General features: G+C 37.7%; 1 protein-coding gene across 2 annotated transcripts in view; it reads left to right on the forward strand.

Moving 5' to 3' along the window:
* Window positions 1-25,179, forward strand: part of TRHDE (thyrotropin releasing hormone degrading enzyme) — a 427,658-nt gene that overhangs the window by 362,551 nt on the left and 39,928 nt on the right. For both annotated transcript variants that reach the window (XM_070051462.1, XM_051845675.2), the window contains 3 exons: window positions 16,885-17,032; window positions 19,111-19,208; window positions 19,658-19,765. In XM_070051462.1, the coding sequence (XP_069907563.1) occupies window positions 16,885-17,032; window positions 19,111-19,208; window positions 19,658-19,765 (354 nt within the window). The remainder of the gene's footprint in view (window positions 1-16,884; window positions 17,033-19,110; window positions 19,209-19,657; window positions 19,766-25,179) is intronic.

The raw sequence follows: 25,179 nt of genomic DNA on the forward strand, positions 1-25,179 counted from the left end.
TTCTAAAATAGATCTAAGACTCGGTGGAAACAAATTCTCAAATAAGTTGCTAGTGTCATTTCGATGTAATCACTTATTTTATATTCCTTATGGCTCAGCAAATTTGTTTAGCTTTGTCCTTTATTTCTTTGGGTTTTCATTTAGTACCCTTATGATGGAAAGCAAAAAAACCAAAAATTGTACTAGCATACCTGCTTCCCCAGAGGTTATTTCGAGTGGGTACGGGAATCTCTTTGGGGATATTAATCCTTTTCCTATATAGAGAATCATGCTTTGAAATTCTATCTCATTGGTAATAAAGGGTATTTTTACTTTCGTCATTTTATCTGCAGTGGCATTGAGTGGCTTTTTTTTTTTTTTTTTTTTTTTGGAATAGAGCATAATATTCTGAGAGCCAGGACAGTACTTCCTTAAATCATATAGAATTAGATTATATATTTCATTTCTCTATGAGTAAAGATGAATATTTTTCTAAGATTAGAGAAGGAAAAAATACATGGCTCACAAAAGTTGTGTTGGTTTGTATCTCTTTTCTATTATTCACTTAACTTGAAAGCATTTCTTTGACATTCTTGTGTGTCTGCTAACAGCTATCATTGAATTCAAGAAAAACATGGATTATTGTCTATTCTCATTACTAAATTTTTAAAAAATTGCTTTTTCCTTTGATACAATAGAGAAAATGTTTAAAGAAAAACAAGTAAAATATTTTTCACATTTTGTACAATCTCCATGAGACAGATGATGGAATATTTCTCTAACTGATGGCTGAGTAAATCACTTCATTTTCATTGTTTTCACAGTGTTGACCAACATGCTGCCTGCTCAGCTTCCCACTTCTGATTTAAACCCATGATTCAGAATGACTTTGGAGGGTTGTGATACTCACGGATTTATAGGGCACTTGGATGTGGGATTCTCATCACTGTACAGCAACCCTGTCATTTCTGTGACAGAGCCTGTTTGACTGGTTTGGGATTTATGATGGAAATAATTCAGAACAGAGTAATAATTTTCCCTTGGCAATTACACTACCATTTGGTACTTTGTCCCTAAGGGGAAAATGAATGTGCCGAGATCCATACATGAGTTTAGTAGCTCAATGTAAGGAACAAATCAAGGTCAGAATACAGACGCAAAACACATGGTTGCTGAGTTGTGATTGTGGCTCCTCAGTCTTAGTGGTCTACATCTGTGTGGCACTTTACAGTTTAAAAAATTCTCTTCCACTTCTTGTCTTTTAACTGTCACATGACCCTGGAAACAAATACCACGTTACCATTTTAGTTAATTAATTGAAAAGACAGAGTGACAGAGAGAAAGTGAGAGACACAGAGAGAAAGATATTCCATCCACTGTTCAATAACCAAATAGCTGCAATAGCCTCACTTGGGTCAGGCCAGAGCTGGGATCCAGGAACTCCATCCTGGTTTTCCACATGGTGGCAGAGACCTGAGTTCTTGGGCCATCATCTTCTTTTTTCTGAGGCACAATAATAGGAAGCCAGATCAGAAATGGAGCGACTAGAACTCTAACTGTCACTCCTATGGGGTCCGGGTGTCATAAGCAGCAGCTTAACTTGCTGCATCATGCTGCTAGCCTCTCTGTCATTTTATAATGGAGGGGGTCAATTGACAATACTGCCTTTGTAGTGGATTTTTTATTTTTTAGTAAATATTTTTTTATTTATTTGAAAGGCAGAGTGGCAGGGAGAGAGAGAAGACAAGACAGAGGGGGACACAGAGATTGAGATCTTCCATCCATTGGTTCACTCCCCAAATGACTGCAGGGGCCTGGGCTTGTCCAGGTCAAATCTAGTAGCATTGAACTCCATCATGGTCTCCCATGTGGACTACAGGGACGCAAGAATTTAGGTCATCTTCCACTAATTTCCCAGGTGCATTAACAGGGAGCTGGATTGAAAGCAGAGAAGCTGGGGCTAAAACAGGCACTCTCAGTGTAGGATGCCAGCATTGCAAGCATCAGCTCAACCTACGATACCACAACACTGGTCCAGTATTGCCTTTTTTAAAGTTTGTTATTCAGCAAATATTTTAAGCATATACCATATGAAGACTTCATGATATATACAGTGAATACAGGGATAGATAAAACTTAGTCTAGGGTTTTTCTTCTAAGTATTTACTAGGAAGTATTTCAAATGTATACAAACTGTGACCAAACAGTGTAATTGAAGTTTCAGTATCCTCTGTACAATTGTATACTCACAGTCAGTCCTATTTCACTCACATTCCCATCTATCTTAGTCTGTTTTCGGTTGCAATAAAGCTGTCATACCTGATACTGAGTAATTGATAAAGAAGTATGTTTTGTCTCAGAGTTCTAGAGGCTAGGAAATCCAAGAGCGTGGTGCCAGCATCTTCCAGGCTTCTGATGAAGGCCTTATGCTGTTGCTTGCATGTATGGTGGGAAAGGTGGAAAAGGAGGAAGAGGAGAGCGGGTGCTGTGTGAGTGAGAAAAGGGAACCCAGCTACCAAGATAGCTAACTCATTCCCGTAAGCCAGGTATTCATCTATTCATGGTGATCCTTCCCACGATCCAGATATCTCCATCTACCAACAGTGCGATATTGAGGAATCAAAATTCCAATTCACAGATTTGTGGGATTCCTTATAAGCATAGCATTGTCCAGCCATTCATGCTATTTTAAAGCAAATTTTAGACACAAAATCAATTTCTTAAAATAATATCACAGGTATCTCTGAAAATGATTACTTTTAAGCATGGCTATCAAAAATTTAACATCTCCAGAGCCGGCATTATGACGTAACAGGTAAAGCCACGCCCGGGATGCTGTCATCCCTTTGGTGTTTGTTTGATTCACGCTGCTCCACTTCTACCCAACACTCTGCTACTGTGCCTGGGAAAGCAGTAGAAGATGGCCCAAGTACTTGGGCTCTGCACTTGTGTAGGAGACCCAGATGAAGCTCCTGGCTTCAGCTTGGCCCAGCCCCAGTCATTGTAGCCATCAGGGGAGTGAAGCAACAATGGAATATCTCTCTGTTTCCCTTTCTCTTCATAACTCTTACAAATTAAAAAAACTTAAAGTGATTTGAATATTAAGCAGTCACAGATCAATAACATCTGTGGATCCTGATTCAAATTGTAAAAAAAAAAAAAAATGTCATTTCTGACACTTTTGGAACTGTAGACACTTCTTGAATGTTGTTATTGAGGAAATGATAAATTTTTCTTTTATTTTTAAAAAAGATTTATTTCTTTTTAAGATTACAGAAAGTGAGAAGCAGAGACAGAGAAAGAGGCCTTCCATCTACTGGTTCACTCCCCAAACAACCAAAACAGCTAAGGCTGGGCCAGGCTGAAGTCAGGAGCTAGGAGCTTCTTCTAGGTCTCCCATATAGGTTTAGGGGCCCAAGAAAGTACTTGGGCCATCCTCCGCTGCTTTCTCATGCACATTAGCAGCCAGGACTTGAACCAGCACCTTTATGGGATGCTGGTGCAACATGTGGCGGCTTAAACCAATAAGCCACAATGCTGGCCCCCAGATTTCTTTTCAACTGTTTTTTTTTCCCTTTCCCTTTTTAGCATTTCTTCTCAAATAATTTGGTGAAGAAGGCTGTTTTTTCTATATGATTTCCAACAGTCTGGACTTTACTGACTTCATCCCCACTGGGCACTTTTATGTGTTCTTCTGTCTTCCCTCTTACCTGTGAATTGGTAATTGAGTCTGTAGACATGTAGACATGATCTGGTATAGTTGTAAATTACTGGAATGATTATGTAGAGTTGACACTCTGTCAACACATAAAATAAATTGTTCTCTTTTTTCATGATACCTGTAATTATTGCTATTTAATGACTTTGCCATATGAGGCCAAAAAAATGACCAAAGGCTTAAAGGTTTATCTATGGTGAATCCACTAACACTCACAGTTCAAGGTCACAGCCGTGGATCAAATTACTCCCTCCACCGGCGCCACGGCTCACTAGGTTAATCCTCCACTTTGCAGCGTCGGCACACCGGGTTCTAGTCCCACTCGGGGCGCCGGATTCTGTTCCGGTTGCCCCTCTCCCTGGCCAGCTCTCTGCTGTGGACAGGGAGTGCAGTGGAGGATGGCCCAAGTGCTTGGGCCCTGCACCCCATGGGAAACCAGGATAAGTGCCTGGCTCCTGCCATCGGATCAGCGCGGTGCGCTGGCCGCAGCATGCCGGCCGCGGTGGCCATTGGAGGGTGAACCAACGGCAAAGACCTTTCTCTATGTCTCTCTCTCTCACTGTCCACTCTGCCTGTCAAAAAAAAAAAAAAAAAAAAAAATTACTCCCTCTATGTCCACATCTTGTTTTCCTCATCAGGCCTCCAAGGATTACTCCCATTTGATATCCTTCACAATCTTCTCACTTTACATTTTCTAAAAGAGGTGAAGGGGAATAAAAAATTACTGTCAGGACTTTTCAGAATAGTAGTAAGAATATCATGGGCTTAGTGCAAAAAAACTGGGTTCCGAAACTAGCACCACCCTTATTTGCAAAATGAGCTGAGGAGGTTTCAACCTCAGTTTTAATTATAAAATGGGACTAGTAATATTAAGGAATATTGCCTACTTCAGAAGATCGTATTGAGGATTTAGTAACATGCATGAAAAGCATTGGCTTTGTAGAGACACACAGAGAGGACTAAATCAGTGTTGGCCATCACAATAAACTCTCATCTTCATAAAGTCCTCTGATTTCTTAGCTGGAACATTGTACTGTTTGATAAAGGTTGAAGACATTTGTTATAACCTTTAGTTCAATAATTCTAATACAGATATTCCATCAAAAGATAATTGAAACATTGTACATGACATTGTACATGTAAAAACATTGTACAAGACAATGTTCTAGCCCTATCCTTATGATATGACAAGTGTATAACAACCGAAATCTTCCCAAAAAAATAGTATTAAAACAAAATCAAAGGCAATTAGGAATAATTTTAACATGCAAAGTTATTGTAAGTTAATTCTGTAAACTTTTCTGTGAGGTATAATAAAAAACTATCTACAAATATAAAAAGCAAAATTTCTGTCATAAACATTAGACTGGCAGAGATAAACCTAGCTATTTTTAAACGATTTTCTTTGAGTAATGCTTTTTTCTCTTTTCTAGTTTCTTGATATTCACACGTTTCTCTAAAAAGCAGCAATATAGGACGTTAAAGCTTCACTGATTTATGGACCTTTAGGTTAATGATTTGATGTCTTGATGGCAGTAAACTCAACCTTTGCAAAATCCTGCTGGAATTTTTTTATTCCTTTTGCTCCCATGTGGCTCTTTAGATCATTAGAAAACTTCACTGCCGAATAAGCAGAATTCTCTACTAGTTTAAGAATTGTATTTTACATGGATAATTTTCCTATATTAAATTCAGGCTATTTTTATATTCAAATCTGTACTAACTCTGCCAATTAACTCAAATTTGAATATACAGTTTCCTGTACATAAAATATATATTCATTCATTGCAGAAATGATTGATCGGTGAATAGTCTCATACTAAGGCTGCTTTTGACAGTTAAAAACAATAAATAATGTGTGGATAAGCTGATGGAATTTTTTCTGATATTACCATAAGGAATTTTTCTAAAACAAATCTCATGCATGGCTTATCTTCAAAAATCATGGTCTCTGCTCTTATGTCATCTATTTCACTTACTAGTGCATTTTTTTTTTTGTTATAAGCTTCCTTTGTTTAGTGAGAAAGGATCAACCAGGAAACCATATTTCAGTTCATTTTCATCATGAAAGACCACGTGGCACATTTGAGTTTTTTTACACAGCGATCAGAATCACACCTTTAAAGCATAAATCATGTCATTTCCCAGCTCAAAAACTTGCAGTGCCTTCAATCATACATAGAAAAACAATCTGGGTTCCCAGTGTGCAATGAAACAACCCAAACACTTCCGTATGCCTCTGTTCACGTAGGACCTGAAGTACCTTGTGTGTTTCTGCTCTATCTCAGTGCAGAAGCAGTAGTCATCTGCAGGACTACTGTCCCCACCAAATTACCTTCAGATGAGAGGGAGGACATCAGCATGGTGTAGGGCATCCAAGTTTTGGAAGTGTGATGGAATAAAAGAATCCTCCCTGTATTGAATTCTCAGGGGTACTCTGATATTTGTGTTGTCTCAGTTTCAGTTGAATAACTGAAAAGAGGAGTAGCTGAGTGGCTGGCATTGGGAAAAGCAGATAAGAAATCTGAAAATTAGAATGATTCAAGGGGCTATCACTGTGGCATAGTGGGCTAAGCTTCTGTCTGTGGTGCTGGCATCCCATAAGGACGCCAGTTCTCTGCTATGGCCTGAGAAAGCAGTGGAAGATGACCCAAGTCCTTGGGCCTCTGTGCCATGTGGGAGACCCAGAAGAAACTCCTGGCTCCTGGCTTCAGACCAGCTCAGCTATAGCTGTTGTGGCCATTTGGGAAGTGAACCAGCAGATGGAAGATCTTTCTCTCTGTTTCTCCCTCTCTCTGTAATTATATCTCTCAAATAATTTTTAAAAAATCTTAAAAAAAAAGAATGATTCAAGCCAAGCAAAAGTCTGAACTGAAAAGGCTGCATGCCAATGAGCTGTTCTTTGAGAATGATGTTAAGTAAGGAGGTATATTCTATGGCTAAGCAGCTAGAAGAGAAAGGCACAGTGATTAAGAAGCAGGACACACTTTATGAAGAGCACCTGGATAGACTGGTAGGGAGGTGTGGACTCCTGGGCACCTGGAGAGACTGGTAAGGAGGTGTGGATTCATGGGCACCTGGATAGACTGGTAGGGGGGTGGGGACTCCTGGGCACCTGGATAGACTGGTAGGGGGGTGGGGACTCCTGGGCACCTGGATAGACTGGCAGGGAGGTGTGGACTCCTGGGCACCTGGAGAGACTGGTAAGGAGGTGTGGATTCATGGGCACCTGGATACACTGGTAGAGAGGTGTGGACTCCTGGAATCACCACTGAAATATTTGAAAGTGGCTCATGAGTTGGAAGCAAAGTGCAACTGGGATGAGTTTCACCTAGTCTGTGCTGATCTATGGGCCCAAATTCTCCAGTATTACTACCAGACTGTCAGCTCATCTGTGATCCATGAGTACATGCACTGTGTTCATCATACCAAGTTGACCACACGTGAGAAGAATTCTAGAAGTGGGACTCTTTCTTTCCTAGTAATCAAATAACTAACTCCTCTAAGACCATTAAAGAGAAGAACTGGGATGGGCAGTATGGTGGAGAGGTTAAGACCCCCTCCCTTTGAGATGCCCAATTCTACATAGAAGTGCTAGGGTTCAAGTCTCCACTCTGTTTCTGATCCAGCTTGCTTCTAGTGCATACCCTGGGAGGTAGCAGCTGATATCTCAAGTACCCAAATGCCTGCATTTCCCATGGGGGACCCAGACTGAGTGCTAGACTCCTGGCTTATGGCCCAGCTCTGGCTGCTGCAAGAATTTGTGCAATAAACTAGCAGATGGAAAATTCCTCTCTGTGTATCTTTCTGGTTTTTTAATATATGCAATGTTTATTTGTCAAACAGATAAGAATACCTACTTTTTATTCAAAAGGTTTTTTGAATATTGAGTGAAAATCCTTATACACAGTGATGATTAATAATCACCACTGACTCCATTTTTGGACAAAAAGACATTTAATCTTCCTGTCTTTAGTAACTGCTGTTTTAATATACTTTGTGAGTGCTCCTGGGCTTTTAAAAACATTTTATTAAAATATAGTATACATACTATGACGTGCATGTAAGTGTAACTGTCAATGAGTTCTTTGGTCTTCTGATCATCCTCATAACCAACACCCAAATTAGGAGCAAAGTATTAGGGGCCAGCACTGTGGCATAGCAGATAAAGTCACCACCTTCAGTGGCGGCATTCCATATGGGTGCCAGTTCAAGTCCTGGCTGCTCTGGTTCTGATCCAGCTCTCTGCTATGGCCTGGGAAAGCAGTAGAAGATGGCCCAAGTCCTTGGGCCCCTGCATCACATGGGAGACACAGAAGTAGCTCCTGGCTCCTGACTTCAGATCAGCGCAGCTCTGGTCTTTGTGGCCACCTGGGGAGTGAACTTGCAGATGGAAGACCTCTCTCTCTCTCTCTCTCCATCTGCCTCTCTATAACTCTGCCTTTGCCTTTCAAATAAATAATCTGTAAAAAAAAAATGAAAACTAGTATCCAAGAGTCCTCACCATTGCTCCCCACCCATTTCTTTGTTTTAAAGAGTGAAATAAGACTATATAGTCATTTACATGGTATGATTCAGTGAAACAATATTTATAACTATAGACTAATTCATCTGAAAGCCAAACAATTTTTTTTTATTTGACAGGTAGAGTTATAGACAGTGAGAGAGAGAGAGACAGAGAGAAAGGTCTTCCTTTCATTGGTTCACTCCCCAAATGGCCACTACAGCTGGTGCTGCGCCAATCTGAAGCCAGGAGCCAGGTGCTTTTTCCTGGTCTCCCATGCTGGTGCAGGGGCCACTTGGGCCATCCTCCACTGCCCTCCCGGGCCACAGCAGAGATCTGGACTGGAAAAGGAGCAACCGGGACTAGAACCCGGTACCCATATGGGATGCCGGCACCACAGGCAGAGGATTAACCAAGTGAGCCACGGCGCCAAACAATGTTTATTTTCTTTCTCTCCATATATTAACTGTCACAAATAAGAAAAAAATATGATATTTTTCTTTTTGCATCTGGCTTATTGCACTTAGCATAAAGATCTCCTGTTGTATCTAGTTTGTTACAAATTTCAGGATTTGATTCATTTTAATGGCTAGGTAACATTTTTTTCACCTACTCATCAGTTGATGGACATATAGGTTGATTTCATATTTTACCTATTGTGAATCAAGGCCTGCTGTAAACTTAGGAGTGCAGATAACTCTTTCATGTGCTGTTTATATATCTTCGGTTATATTCCCAGGAGTGGGATGGCTGGGTCATGTGATAGACCTATTTTAAGTTTTCTGAGGAATATTCATACCATCTTCCATAATGCTTGTACAAGATTATATTTCCCACCAACAGTGTATTAGGATATCTTTCCTCCACATCTTTGCCAGCTTTTATTATTTTTCTATTTTTGGATGATAGCCATTCTAAGTGGGATGAGTGGAGTACCTCATTGTTGTTTTTATTTTCATTTCTCTGATGGCTAGTGAGCCTGATCATTTTTTTCATGTGTCCATTGACCATTTTCATTTTCTCCTTTGAAAAATGCCTGTTCATATACCTTGCCCATTGCTTAACTGGGTTGTCTGTTTTGTTGTTGAGTTTCTTGAGCTTCTTATATATTCTGGAAATTAATCCTTTATTGGAGGCATAGCTTGCAAATATTGTCTTCCATTCTGATGGTTGCCTCTTCACTTTGTTGACTGTGTCCCTTGCTGTGCAGAACCTTCCTAGCTTGATGTAATCCCCATTGTCTATTTTTGCTTCTATTGCCTGTGCTTTTGGGGTCTTTTCCTCTTTCTTTCTTTCTTTCTTTCTTTCTTTCTTTCTTTCTTTCTGACAGGCAGAGTTAGAGAGAGAGAGAGAGAGAAACAGAGAGAAAGGTCTTCCTTCCGTTGGTTCACCCCCTAAATGGCCACCACGGCCGGTGCACTGCGCTGATCCGAAGCCAGGAGCCAGGTGCTTCCTCCTGGTCTCCCATGTGGGTACAGGGCCCAAGCACTTGGGCCATCCTCCACTGCACTCCCGGGCCAGAGCAGAGAGCTGGACTGGAAGAGGAGCAACCCGGACAGAACCTGGGGCACTGGCGCCATAGGCGGAGGATTAGCCAAGTGAGCTGCGGCACCAGCCTATTTTGGGGTCTTTTTCAAGAAAGCTTTCTCTAGTTACTCTTGTGGAGTTTCTCCTATGTTTTCCTTTAGCAGTTTGAGAATTTCAGGTCTTAGATTTAGATTCTTGATCCACTGTGAGTTGATTTTTGTATGGAATGTAAGCTAAGAGACTTTGTTCAAATTTCTGCATGTAGTGCTCCAGTTTTCCCAATAACGTCTGTTCAAGATTTCCTTTTTCAGGAAATGATTTTAGTTCATTTGTCCAAGATTAGTTGGTTGTAAATGTGTGGATTAATTATATCTGGGGTTTCTCTTCTGTTCTATTGGTCTATATGTCTGTTTTTATGCCAGTACCAGGCTGTTTTCATTATAACAGCCCTATAGTGTGTCTTGAAATCTGTTGTGATGCCCCCAGTTTTGTTTTTGTTGTTTAAGATTGCATTGATTATTCGTAGTCTTTTCTGTTTCCACATAAGTTTTAGGATTGTTTTTTTCTAGATCTGTGGCATATGTCCTTGATATTTTGACTGAGATAACATTGAATCTATAAATTGCCTTTGGTATTAGGGACATTTTGATGACATTAATTCTTCCAATCCTGAAACACAGAAGATTTTTCCACTTTTATTTGTCTTCTTTCATTAATGTTTTGTGATTTTCATTGTATAGATCATTCACATTCCGGGTTAAATTTGTCCCAAAGTATTTAAATTTAAATTTTTTGTGAATGGGACTGATCTTACAAGTCCTTTCTCAGTAAGAGTATTGTTGGTATATTAGAATGCTAACCTGTTTTGTTGAGATTTATGACTATTTTATTTATTTATTTTAGTTTGGTTTAAAGAACACTTATTGAGCAAGTATTTTGTGCTTGGTTTTGCAGTAAGCTAGGAAGATAAAAGAGATTTGTAAAACATACTTTATTTTCTCAAAGATCTAAGTCCTGTGAGTGACAAAGAAAACATTAAGATAAACCTACAATAGCCGGCGCCCTGGCTCACTAGGCTAATCCTCTGCCTAGCGGCGCCGGCACACCGGGTTCTAGTCCCGGTCAGGGCGCCGGATTCTGTCCCGGTTGCCCCTCTTCCAGGCCAGCTCTCTGCTGTGGCCAGGGAGTGCAGTGGAGGATGGCCCAAGTGCTTGGGCCCTGCACCCCATGGGAGACCAGGAAAAGCACCTGGCTCCTGGCTCCTGCCATCGGATCAGCACCGTACGCCGGCCGCAGCGCACCGGCCGCGGCGGCCATTGGAGGGTGAACCAACAGCAAAGGAAGACCTTTCTCTCTGTCTCTCTCTCTCTCACTGTCCACTCTGCCTGTCAAAAAAATAAATAAATAAATAAACCTACAATAATTATCATAATAATTATTATGAATAAAGGTGTTGGGTCCAGAGAATATCTGCCTAAGTTGAGTAGAGACAGGATTCCTGGAAGAAAGGAAGTAGCAAGAGACCATGAGAAGTCTTTTTGTGTAACTTTCCATATTCATAATTTTCTGGTGCTACAGTACATAACTTACTTTTTTATTTTTTATTGTTTTTATTTATTTATTTTTTTTGACAGGCATAATGGACAGTGAGAGAGAGAGACAGAGAGAAAGGTCTTCCTTTTTTTTGCCGTTGGTTCACCCTCCAATGGCCGCCACGGCCGGCATGCTGCGTCCTGCTCACCGCGCTGATCTGATGGCAGGAGCCAGGTACTTCTCCTGGTCTCCCATGGGGTGCAGGGCCCAAGGACTTGGGCCATCCTCCACTGCCCTCCCTGGCCACAGCAGAGAGCTGGCCTGGAAGAGGGGCAACCGGGACAGAATCCGGCACCCCGACCGGGACTAGAACCCGGTGTGCTGGCGCCGCAAGGTGGAGGATTAACCTAGTAAGCCACGGCGCCGGCCCATAGCTTACTTTTTAATCTCTGCAGATGATAGTTCACAATGCCCAAATCATATTTTTCCCTCTTGCAACTGGCCAAATGGATCACTGGTTGAAAGAGATGCCTTCCTCATGGTTTTTTTTTTTTTCTATGTTACTCCAAGAACTATCGGGGTTTCTAATCTTTGCTATAGGATCTTCCCATGAAGAGCATATAAAAGTCTTTTAATAATGAGTAATAAAGAATAAAAGATAAAACCTAGTAAACTTCTTAATTAAGCATTTTGGCAAGTGCTTTAAAACCTATGCTCTAAGGGACAATGATAGTATCTTCTGCATATATTGTGAAATATGCAGTAGCCTATTTATTGGCTTTAAATGAATATTCAGTTAACGAAGACTAGAGTCTGGTAGAACTAGAGTATGGAATGGACTGAAGAATCTGAGGATTGTGCTTCCCTACCTACCTAAGTTTCAAACATCCAGTAATTGATTGCTTTTAAAGAAAGCTCACAGAAAAATAGGTTAGTATTTACAGTCCACTCATATGAATAGATTCAAGAGCTAATATTCACAGTATTCAATATGGCTTCTAAAAAACAGTTCTGGATCTTGGGTGAAAACAAAGCCCAGCTACAATCAGCATTTCAGCATCAGCTAATATAGTCTTATTTTAGTTTTGTTCATATAAAAACACTGATATATGCCAAAAGCTATATTTCACTCAGGCGAATTGGAGAAGGAGGGAAGGCTATGTGTAAGAGAGGCAGGGATGGTAGGAACAGCTGTATAAATGCATTTGGAAATCTTTTGTTTCTTTAATATTTTTCATTTCCTCTCTTACTCATTTGATTCTTAAATCATTTCTTACTCCCATCCCCACCCTAACAGCAGAGAAGATAGATACCATTTACAACTCTTCCCAAAACATTAAGGCACACTTAATTATAGATGAAATATTCTTTACATTTGCTCATTTTTTTTGGCCATTTTCTGAGCAACATTTCCCTGTGATGATGCAAATTTAGGGAAACTACTTTTCAGCATCAGGACCTAAATGGGCTCCCCGCTGGGCTGATTACTTTGAACTAATGTAGTGTTCCATTCACTGGATTGCATGCACTTTCCCTATATTGATTACATTATCTGTAGTAGTAATCACAGATATCATTACCAGCCAATTACATAAACACATATCTAAGCTAGGTAACCAGTTCGCTAATATTTCCTCTAGCAGTTCTTAATTTTGTAATGATGCTGATCACCATGCTCTTGTCAATTAAGTGTAGCTACATATTTTGATCTAGTAGATGTAAATGCAAGCATATTGGATGATATAGTAGGTAATTACTTACAAATATTGGTAATTAAGTGAATGAGGGCAATTTAAGTGTAGTCTGTTATTTGAGGATTGCATTAGAGAAGTTTAACTACATTAAAAAATTGACTCAAGCATACATTAGAATAAAATGCAATAGAAATTATTTCTTGCTGACATGCAGGATTGGATGTAGAAGTGATTCATTCAGTTATTTAGGAAGCCAGCTGGATTTTTGACATTTCTAGTATAAGACTTCCAAGGTCTCCTGGAAGATTCATTTCAGGAAAAAATGAATTTAGAGCTGCTAAAGAGAGGCTTCTGTAGGCTAACAGTAGGGCATATTTATATTCTTGTGGTTGAATCTTGATCAAACAACCATGCTTAAATACCAGAAAGACTGGGAGTAATAGTCTAATCCTAGGAAAAGAAGTAAGATACAGATTTTGCTGTTGTAAGGAGTTACAACAGAACTTGCTTCATTTCTCTATTTGAACAATACTTTCATTTTTTAGCAGTTTCTTTTTATTGGTTTTTGAATTTTTGATTGAGTGGCCGAGAGAGAAAATGAGCACTCCAATCCACTGGTTCACACCCGACAGGCCTGCAAAGACTGGGAGCTGGGAACACAGTTCAGGTTTCCCTTATAAGTATCAGGAATCCAACCACTTGGGCAACCACTGCTGCCTCCCAGAGTCTGAACTAGCCGGAAACTGGAATCAGCAAGCCAGTGCCAAGTGGGATGCAAGCATCCAAACTGGTGGCGTACTCCTGGACTAAACACCCACCCTTTTTCATGAATTACTTTTCTTTACTTGTCTTGTTATAACTAGGAATGTCTACGCGTATAGCTTTGCATCTTCATGTTCTTTACACCATAGCAGATATCGTAGGACGCCTAGATCGTGTCCTGTCTCTTAAACTTGTACATGCTAAGCAATTAAAGAATGAAGACTATAAAGTATTTTCAGGTTTTTAAACAAATAAATTATACTCGTATTATTGTAATTATTTCTCAGAATATTTCATTTATTCATATATATATGTATAAATAAATAAATAGGTATATATTCATAGATATATAGTTTTTGAAGTACAAAGACTGTCTTCTGGCTCAGCCTTCTAATTTCATAGACAAGAAATGTGAGGGCTGGAAAGATAACTCATTTGTGTAATTGTGCTAGCAGTGTTATTGGTGTAGCCAGGTTCAGGATCTTTCTTCGGTTTTACTCTCTTTACTTTCATTATTTGTCATCTTTTTACTTGTAGTCAGATTGCTCTGAAAGGATAAGTCGTGAAATAATATCCACCTGTGAATAGAAAAAAAAATCAAACATAATAATTTGTGATTGACACAGGACTGTCATGTTTAAACCTATGGAAAAATAGATGCAAACAACTTTCCAGGTTTTTCAAACATATTTGAAGATTTGCAAGAGGTTAGCTGTTTACTAAAGGTTTTTTTTTTCTAAAAAAGTGTTACTTTTACTGTTCAACAAAATAACAGTAACTTCTAAATAAATCTTCAACTTTGATATGATATAATCCACTGCATGTTAGAGGAAGTAAATATAATCACTATGCTAAATAATATTTAGAATTAAATTTTTAGGGGAGACAAATCATAAAGTGCTGGAAGCAATATTTCTTTTAAGAAAAAACTGATCATTTTTAATTAAAAATTGCATTCCAGATCCAGCATTTTGGCATGGTGGGTAAAGCCACTGTCTGCAATGTTATCATCCCATATGGGCTCTGGTTCATGTTTGGGCTGCTCTGTTTCCAATCCAACTTCCTTCTAATGGCCTGGGAATAGCAGCAGAAAATGGCCCAAATACTCAGGTGCCTGCCACCCACGAGGGATACCAGATGAAGCTCCTGGCTCCTGGCTTCCTCCTGGCTCAGCCATGGCCATTGTGGCCACTTGAGTAGTAAACCAGCAGATGGATGACCCCTCCTTCTCTGTCTTTCCCTCTCTCTTTCTGTAATTCTTCCAAATAAATAAATAAATCTTTTTTTAAAAAATTACATTCCTCTTTAGTGGGTAAGAAACCCATGAAAGGAAAATGACACTATTATTCACATGCTATACTAGGTAAAAGATAGTTGTTTATATAATTATTATTGCCAAAGACTCATTTAATGCTATTTTTACAAGGATGTAAATAGTGAAAAATAGTACAAATATATATAATCATTTAGATGTACTTCAAATCATTCAAACTTGAAGGAATTTTGAAATTATATGAAATGTGGGCTTATGTCTTCATTCTTATTTGCATCAGATATTAACTATGGTTGATATTGCAACCATGGTTGAATCAAAATCATTACAGTGACATGCATTCTTTTGTCTAATTCAAAGAAAGCTAGAGCACAATCTTCAGAATTGGTTTTTTTATGAACATTATAAACACAGCTGTAAGCTAATATTCATTTGCAGAGTAATTTTTGCTTTTCACATTGAATAAGGACTAAATAATCAGGCAAACTTACTTTAAGTGAAAATGAGAAAATGCTTTGCTTCTTCCCTGTCCATCTTCCACCATGCGCAGATATTGTGTTTCACAATAGCATGAAATGCAGATAAGAGGGAAATAAGCTTTGGTCACTGTTCCCTGTGTTAAAATCTGCATTCCATTAATTATTGTCTTAGTCTGTTTTGGGTGCCTTAACTAAATAGCTTAAAGTGGGTAATTTATAAATAATAGTAATTTTGCTCATGGTTCTGGAAGCTGAGGAGTCCAAGGTCAAGGTCCCGGAAGATTCTGTGTCTATTTCAAGGTGGTATCTGTTGCTAGGACCTCACATGGCTCTGTGCAAAAGGAGTAAGGGAGTTCATGTGAGCCTCTTTGATAAAGGCACTGATCCCATTCATGAGGTTGGAGCCCTCATCGAGGACTTAAATCATTGCCCAAAGGCCCAGCCTCTCAATAGTGTAATATTGGGTGTTAGGTCCTAATATATGAATTTAGGCTACACTAACACTCATACTGTGCAAGTATTAATGTAAAAATACAGCAAAATACATAGTCACTGTATGCAGCAGAAACATGAAGGCCAAACCATATTTTAAATGATTATATAGATTGTCACTGAATATTACTTTTATAAGGATTTAAAATGTAATCTGCTGGAAAATAGAGAAATATATTTTGGCTCCTTTTATGGATATAGCCTTTAATTCATAGACAATATGTATTCAGATAAATTTAAGACTACATCTTAACATTTTTAAAAAACACCTGATATTTTTGGTCCCCATGGTGATATAACTCCTATGTTGAAGAAAAAAAAAAGGCAGATTTTTTTTTGTACTTTTTTATTTGGACTCTGAAAATCTGTGAACTTTAAAAAAAAAGTTTCTAAAAATGCTTATATTGTAATCTAATATGGATACACTCCAAACTGTAAATTGACATTAATTTATTCATGATTTTGAAAACAACATGTAGTAAATGTCATTATATAGAGTTACATGAGAAGTAAAGAGAATAACATTGAGAAACTGAAATTGCATTTTAATAATCAATTGTTTTCAATTATTTCTTCAAAAGAGCTTCTGTGAAAGAAAATACGTAGGGTTGGTTTTGTTCAAATTCCATAGTTCTTCCCTTTTTATAAAATATACATTCTGGTGTTTTTGTATCCATGCAAATTTTTAACTCTCCAAGTCTGTATATATTAAGGGGCATTGACATCCTAAGTAGGGCTATATTTAAAAAGTGGGTAATTTTATTTTTCTGTACTACTGAGTATGCTTTCTTTACAGTGTGATGAATCTTGCTTTTTCTTTTGTTTGCATAAGTAAAATCTCCATTTTTGCATCATCATGTATCTTTTGTGCATATAATTAACATTACCTTTTTTTTTTTTTTTTTTTTTTTTTAACTGTGCAGGGCTGGCTATTTGCCTCAGAATATTCCCCTGGAGATTATCAGATACTTGTCTGAAGAGAAGGATTTTCTTCCTTGGCACGCTGCCAGCCGAGCTCTTTATCCTCTGGATAAATTACTGGACCGCATGGAGAACTACAATGTCTTCAATGTAAAAAGATATAATTTCTTCTTTCTAATTTTCAGAAGCTAAGCTGTTTTCTCATTATCTGTTACATGCTACTGATCCTCGGTTACTTCCATTCTCTCTTCTAGTTTGTTATCATTTTTGTCCTGGTTTCTATGCAGCCTTGATGAAAATTATCTGAAGAAGATATTTAATACAAGCCACCTTTTGTTCTGGCCTAAAAGTGTCAATTAAGCTTAAATGCTTCAGAATTTAAGAACGAATATACATGGCAAATCCTTAAAGTTCAAACTTTCTTAGCAAGAGTTAAAGGGCTCTGTGTTCACAAAGGACTCCACCTGGGTAGAAGGATTCCAAAGATCTTAACAGAATAGAGAATATTTCAGTAAAGATTCTTAGTCATTATTTCTATCCAAAAGGGCATGGTGAATTCAATTCACTTCCTTAATTAACAAGGATAAGATCGACGTTGAAGCAAGAATCCCATTCATAATTGGGTCCTAGGGGATAGAGGAGAGCAAACAACAGATAATCCGAATGGGCATGAAGACATGACAAACATTCCAAAATGTTACCTGACCAGAGCTTCTAGGCTCAAAGTCCAATAAACCAAAATGGCACTGCTGACCTCACCTAATCTGATTTAATATTTTGAATAATATTAGGATTAGATATTACTGATAAACGTTTGATTCCCAAATTCTTATCACATTGCTTTCTTCCACCTTTGTACACTATTTATTTCTCTTCTGTTATTTTAAGACCCTTCCTTGTGTCTTGACCATCACTCTATTTTTTAATGAAATGTTGACTCTGTTAATTAACCTACAGGTTTGGGATTACTTAAAACTTGATTGCCATGCCGTGCAATCTGTTTATTAGTGCCATCTAAGTTGTCTGAAAACCATCAGAGTCGTTTCATTTTTTAAAATATTATAAACCTGTAGGTAGTAACTCTGTTTAAATAGTTTAAAAGGGGCCAGCACTGTGGCATAGTAGGCTAAGCCTCCGCGGACATATGGCCATGAGTACGTGTCCCAGCTGCTCCTCTTCCAATCTAGCTCTCTGCTTGTGGCCTGGGAAAGCAGTGAGAGATGGCCAAAGTGCTTGGGCCCCTGCACCAGCATGGAAGATCTGTAAGAAACTCCTGGCTCTTGGCTTCATAGTGGCCCAGCTCTGGCTGTTGTGGGCATTTGAGGAGTGAACCACCAGGTGGAAGCCCTCTCTCTCTGTCTGTCCCTCTGTCTGTAACTCTACCTCTCAAATAAATAAATAAAATCTTTTTAAAATAGTTTAAAAAATAAAGGAAAAGTAAAGGAAAGAAGGAAGGAAGGAAGAAAAGAAGGAAGGAAGGAAGATAATAAATGAATAAATAAATAATCCTGGCTTCACTGTTGAGAGTTAGTTTTGTTAAAGCCCTTACAACAGACTAGCAAAAAAAATGAGTCACTACAATTATGATACAATTTTATCTGCTGGAGAAAGACACGTTATACTTCTTTTTTCCCTAACATAGAGACAATGTGATATAAAACTTCTCAAAAATGAAATACATTTTTGTATATGTTTGTACTGTTGAATAGTGAATCATGTCAAACAGCTCATTTTTGGTGGAAGTTAGAACTGCTTTTACTGCAATTCTAGTGCTTTCATCCTTTCACACAGTTCAAGAACCACATTAGAATGAGAAAAAGCATATATTCTATGGGTACTGGTATTTAAGTATATCATTAGGTGTTTGAGTTGTTGACATTAAGTACCATATCATTACACATAAATGTTCTCTGTGCCTCAACTTCAACAATGCTAGACTATTGGATACTTCATTTTGTCACAACATTTTTATCTAAAATACTATATAGGGTAAATTACTAAATCATTTGGGAAGGAAAAAGAGTAATCTTACATACCAATAATATTTTATCCTTATTTTTTACGTTTAAAATACTAAATTGAATAAAATTACAGCATGGCTTTACTGTGTCTATTACTGGTATTTAAAGGTATATATACTTTAATTTTTTTTTATTTTGTTATAGAACATTGTCAGCATGGAGTAGTTTGAAAGTGATATTGTCTTTGTTTTATCCCTCCCCATTTAGGAATATATTTTAAAGCAAGTAGCAACATCATACATCAAGCTTGGATGGCCAAAAAATAATTTTAATGGATCTCTTGTTCAAGCGTCCTATCAACATGAGTACTGTTTCACTTTCTTATTCTCTTCCTTTGCCCCAGAGCTGTACAATAACACCGTGCTAGTACCATTGTGACTTTACCAGCTCGAGACAAACTCTGATTCTGCATCTTACCTTTCATTTTGCTGGGAGGACTGCTGCTGGGTGGCACAGTTTCATTGCTTGATAATGAGAACAAAGGCATTTCCTTGCAATGTTTCCATTTAAGAGCTGCCTTTTTTGCTGATACTGAGATGGGAACCCATGCCCCTTACTGGATATTATTTCTAGAGAAGACTTTGGGTATATTTAACTTGCACTCTGATAATTGCCTTTACTCAGCAGCATGAGACTTCCAGGTCTAAAAAGTATTTTTGTGTCAATAACTTGCTTATTTGCTGTCTTGCAATGAGTTACTCTTTTTGTGTATTAAATCTGCTTATTAATTTTTGTCCTTTTTGATGATATCTAGAGAGCTACGTAGAGAAGTTATAATGCTGGCATGCAGTTTTGGCAATAAACACTGTCACCAGCAGGCATCAACACTTATTTCAGATTGGATTTCCAGCAACAGGAACAGGTAAATGGAACCTAATCCCGAATTTCTGATTTTTTTTTTTTTTCTGTAATACTGTGCTCAGATTCTCCATGGGTGTATCCACTTATCAGCTAGAAAAAACAAGAGTGGAAAAAATGCATTAAAACTTTGTTTCAGGTTCACAACTTACAAGGCAACAACATGAAAGCCACAACACACTTTTCTTTGGAATGTTTCATTGAATTTAAGCTTTCTTAATCTAGGCACTTATTCTTTATATACTCACATTAAATATCACCTTATTTCAAATTTTGATAGTTCTGCTATCCAAGCAGAAGAAAATAATTAAATTCAGTTCCAAAGTATGTAAGGTTCCTTATAAAGTTTGTGGTATTTATTCATAAAAATTTACCAGTATATAATCTTAACAAAGTAGCATAACACATGTGAATATTAAAAACTAAAAGCAGAAAGGTTATGAAAAGAGATCTTTGACCCTTCAGTGACCCTTGAAAATGACCTTAAGCTTTTATCTGGAATTGTACATTACAGCATTTTAATGCATAATATGAGGTTAAAGTTATTCAATAGAATTATTTTTGAGGGGAAAAACATTATACTAAATGTCACTTGTTAATAAAAGGAATATTGAACATTAAAATAAATTAGAGATCAGTGATCTTGCCACAGTGTTTAAACCTTCTTACAGTGTCTTTATATTTCCTAGGGATTTTATGCACCATTTCTTTTTGTACTTTGGGCAACTCATATCCATTCCTCTTTCAACTCTGGTCTCCATGATTAACCAGATTTGCATGGAAAGGAAGTGGAGCAAGGAGGCAATGTGTACTGATGGTGCCGTGTGCCACTATAGGCTTGTCCCTGTTACGAGCCACAAAGAAAGAAGCTTGTTCTGAATAAATATAGAGAACCATACTCAGTTTTACCTACTTAAGGAACAAATTAGTACTTGGCTTGTTAATAATGATGTAGGCTTATATTTAATATCTAAATTGTGTAATTCAAAGGAGAGTTAGTCTACTTTAAAGGGCATTGTAGGAAATCTTTTATGCATCTTCTGTTCAGTACTTGGTCATAATACTCTCTGGAGCATTTTCATGTTTACATGAACATGAAACATTTTCTTTGTTCCTGATCTTATATTAAGCTAAAAAGGAAATAATTTATCAGTATCATATGCTGATTGATTGATCCATCGCATATTTGGAGACTGTGATAAAAGATGTCACCTGCCTCCTCTAGGACAAAAGCATCATCATTTATTCAATATTACTAATGACTGTCCTTGGCATGGTCATCTGAAAACCATTACATTAGACCTAAAATGTTATGCAAACATTTTTTCCTATTTTTATCACATCCTTCAATTCTGCCAAATCCAATTAAACCATGAAATCAAATATTAATGCAAAATAATCCAACATTTTATCAAAATATATAGCATGTATACATTTGAAACAAGTTGAAGTATATTATGAAAGAATTTGTATTCTTTGCTTACCTTCCATTTTTAATTATTTTTCTACAAACGCATATCCTTTCTCAGAGCCAATAATTATTTTTAACCCTTGAATGACTTTACTAATGTAAACATCTTTTCTTAACTCTTTGTTAAAATTTGGCTTATACTATCACTTGGCATAATTTCTCTAGGTAACATTCAATCATAATTACTTTGTACATTTTAAAAATATGGCTACTAAGGTAAGCATTTGCCACACTTGGAATGTCCACATCCCAGAGTGTCTGGGTTTTAAAGGTGGGCTCTGCTTCCAATGACAGCTTCCTGCTAATGTACAGTCTAGGAGGTAGCAGGTGACGCTCAAGTATTTGGGCCCCTGCAACTCATGTGGAGGACCTGGGTTGATTCTGGGCTCCTGGCTTCTATCTGGATCGACCCCTGCTTGTGCTAGCATCTCAGGAACCAATGGGTGGAAGTCCTCTGTCTCTGCCTTTCAAACAGAGTGAAACTATTTTTAAATAAAAATATGGCCATTGGGAAAATGCTCTTTTTAAAATAACTCATTTAGTTTACAAACTCTATGGAGTAACTTTCAATACCAGCTGGTAGCTAAAAAACAAAAAGAAGAAGTGAATCACAAAATTAATAGAAAATACAGCTCTATGAACAAGTACATCTGTTTTTAAGGAAGAACTAAACACAAGACAGGGTGTGAACACAAAGAAGGGAGAGAATGCTATCTTGGAAGGGTGTCATCCTGACTCATGGAGGATGACTAGGATTTGCTAGGTGTACAGGGCCAGACCAGAGGAAGGGGTGGGTGTGTACAAATATGTAGGAATTCCAGGCAGAAGTAAACTAAGTGGGTTGTTCTTAGTTCAGAAAGCATAGTAATTTTTGACTTGTAAACTTGAAAAATCCATCATTTCCGTAATTCCTTTATAAGTGAAATTTTATATGTAAGATATCAGCTCATTTTGGTTTTAATAATTGTAATTTTTTAGCTAAAATGATTAAATTTGATCCAAACACTGTAAAGCTCTTTAGTCACGCTCTTCATTATTTTTGTATTCTCTGCTTTTCTGTATTTTGTAGCTGGGCTAAACCGAGCTAACAGAGTGTTTGTTAACTTGCTTAAGCACCCCATGACATGCCCCAGCTCACACAAGTGGCTTCCTGCAGCCACAACACATGATGCCACTGAGTTACCTGTGTGTGAAGATCATAGGTTCAATCAATGTTTTTTGGTTGGCAATTTAATAATACAATTATAATGCAATCCATTAGCAGTGAATGCTGTGTTTAACTTTCTTAAATTAAGTCAATGAAGGGAAGAAGACATTTCTTTTGAACTGAGCCTGTAGCAATAGACTAGTCAGTTTGTTGGTTAACTGGAACCTTAAAACAAGTGATTTGCATAAATCATCTAAGAAAAAGAACACCAGAGGTAATGTAGCAGTGTAGTTATAAAATGTTTTGGAAGTTGTATAGTTATGCTAATAAAGCTAAGGAACAATGAGTCATGGAAATAACAGGGATTGAATATCTTTGGGGTACTATATTGCTAAGCAGCTTAATTGTGATATTTTGGGGACATGCGTAAAATCAGTGATGTTAGAATCAGGAAAATGGAATGGATGTGAAAGTTGGTACAAGGAGAGATAATGGAACCAAAAGATGCAATGCATAGCTAGAAATGCTAGCACCGCAGAGAAAAATTCAAGAATCATACTGGAAAATGAATTGAATGAGTTGACATTCTGATCCATGTTAAAATATTCAGATGCTACACTTGTTGAATTCTAATGGTGAGGTCATGCAGAAGAACCAATTGAACTACATTCAGGTCTTGTTAGGCTGCAATTTAGGTGCTAAGTGCAGCAGAATGCCACGTTTTAAAGACAGACTTTCCAAGGAGAACAATACAAATGATCTAAAAATTCTGGAAAACACAAACTCCAACAGCAGCTTGTGAGACCAGAAAATTTCACTTTTTTTTTCTTTTTTTTTCTTTTTTTTAACTTTTATTTAATGAATATAAATTTCCAAAGAACAGCTTATAGATTACAATGGCTTCCCCCCCATAACGTCCCTCCCACCTGCAACCCTCCCCTTTCCCGCTCCCTCTCCCCTTCCATTCACATCAAGATTCATTTTCGATTCTCTTTATATACAGAAGATCAGTTTAGCATACAATAAGTAAAGGTTTCAACAGTTTGCTGCCACACAGAAACATAAAGTGAAAAATACTGTTTGAGTGCTAGTTATAGCATTAAATCTCAATGTACAGCACACTAAGGACAGAGATCCTACATGAGGAGTAAGTGCACAGTGACTCCTGTTGTTGACTTAACAAATTGACACTCTTGTTTGTGGCCTCAGTAATCACCCTAGGCTCTTGTCATGAGCTGCCAAAGCTATGGAAGCCCCCTGAGTTCACCAACTCTGACCATATTTAGACAAGGCCATGGTCAAAGTGGAAGTTCTCTCCTCCCTTCAGAGAAAGGTACCTCCTTCTTTGATGACCCGTTCTTTCCACTGGGATCTCACTCGCAGAGATCATTCATTTAGGTTTTTTTTTTTTTTTCCCCAGAGTGTCTTGGCTTTCCATGCCTGAAATACTCTCATGGGCTTTTCAGCCAGATCCGCATGCCTTAAGGGCTGACTCTGAGGCCAGAGTGCTGTTTAGGACATCTGCCATTCTATGAGTCTGCTGTGTATCTCACTTCCCATGTTGGATCACTCTCTCCCTTTTTGATTCTATCAGCTAGTATTTGCAGACACTATTCTTGTTTATGTGATCCCTTTGGTTCTTAGTCCTATCATTATGATCAATTGTGAACAGAAATTGATCACTGGGACTAGTGAGATGGCATTGGTACATGCCACCTTGATGGGATTGAATTGGAATCCCCTGGTATGTTTCTAACTCTACCGTTTGAGGTAAGTCAGGTTGAGCATATCCCGAATTGCACATCTCTTCCCTCTCTTATTCCCACTCTTATATTTAACAACGATCACTTTTTAGTTAAGTTTCAGCACTTAAGAAGAATTGTGTATTGATTACAGTATTCAACCAAAAGTATTAAGTAGAACAAACAAAAAAAATACTGAGAGGGATAACATATTAAGTTGCTCATCAACAGTCAGGGTGAGGGCTGATCAAGTCACCGTTTCTTATAGTGTTCATTTCACTTTTCAGTTCTTGTCCTGACGGTTGATGTACAATGTAATACTTTATCCATTTTAGTATTTTTTTCTTCTAGTACCATTGGTTGAACTCTGTAATTAACACACAATTATTCTTAGGTGTTTAAATTTTAACTGAAAAGTGATCCCTGTTAGGAATTTGGAAAACATTATGCTGAGTGAAATAAGCCAATCCCAAAGGGACAAATACCACTTGTTCTCCCTAATAGGTGACAGCTAACTGAGCACCAAAAAAGGAAACCTGTTAAAGTGAAAATTTCACTTTATAGAAGGAAAAGAATAAAATTGAGAGAGAGAGGAAGAGAGAGAGCATGAGGCTGATAGCCCTTTTATATGTATCAAAAAATGCAGTAAAGGGGAAAGAAAATGGTCTCTTTCACTGGCTGATGCAAATAAAAAAGAAATCATGGGCCTACATTTCATTGAACAAAATATAGGGAACATATTACTATCTTTAAATGTCTGTATTAAAACACTATCAAGGTTGTACAAGTAACTATACAAAGTTCATAATATGGCACTTTGGAGTTTTCTCTAAGTACTAAATTGAACCTGAAATTAAATATGTGTCTGAAATAACTTATTATTTTTCAAATACTGTTAAATAGTACAACTTAAAGCTATAAACCAAAATAGGGTAATGATTTTATGTACTTGATATCCATTCCCTAACATATAAATTGAAAACTGGCATCTTCACCCTACTTAAATATTCCCTGAAACAACAAATCAGATTGAAATCAATTAGAAATCATTGTGAAAA

The sequence above is a fragment of the Oryctolagus cuniculus genome, chromosome 11 (genome assembly GCF_964237555.1).
Source record: "Oryctolagus cuniculus chromosome 11, mOryCun1.1, whole genome shotgun sequence".
Taxonomy (NCBI): domain Eukaryota; kingdom Metazoa; phylum Chordata; class Mammalia; order Lagomorpha; family Leporidae; genus Oryctolagus; species Oryctolagus cuniculus.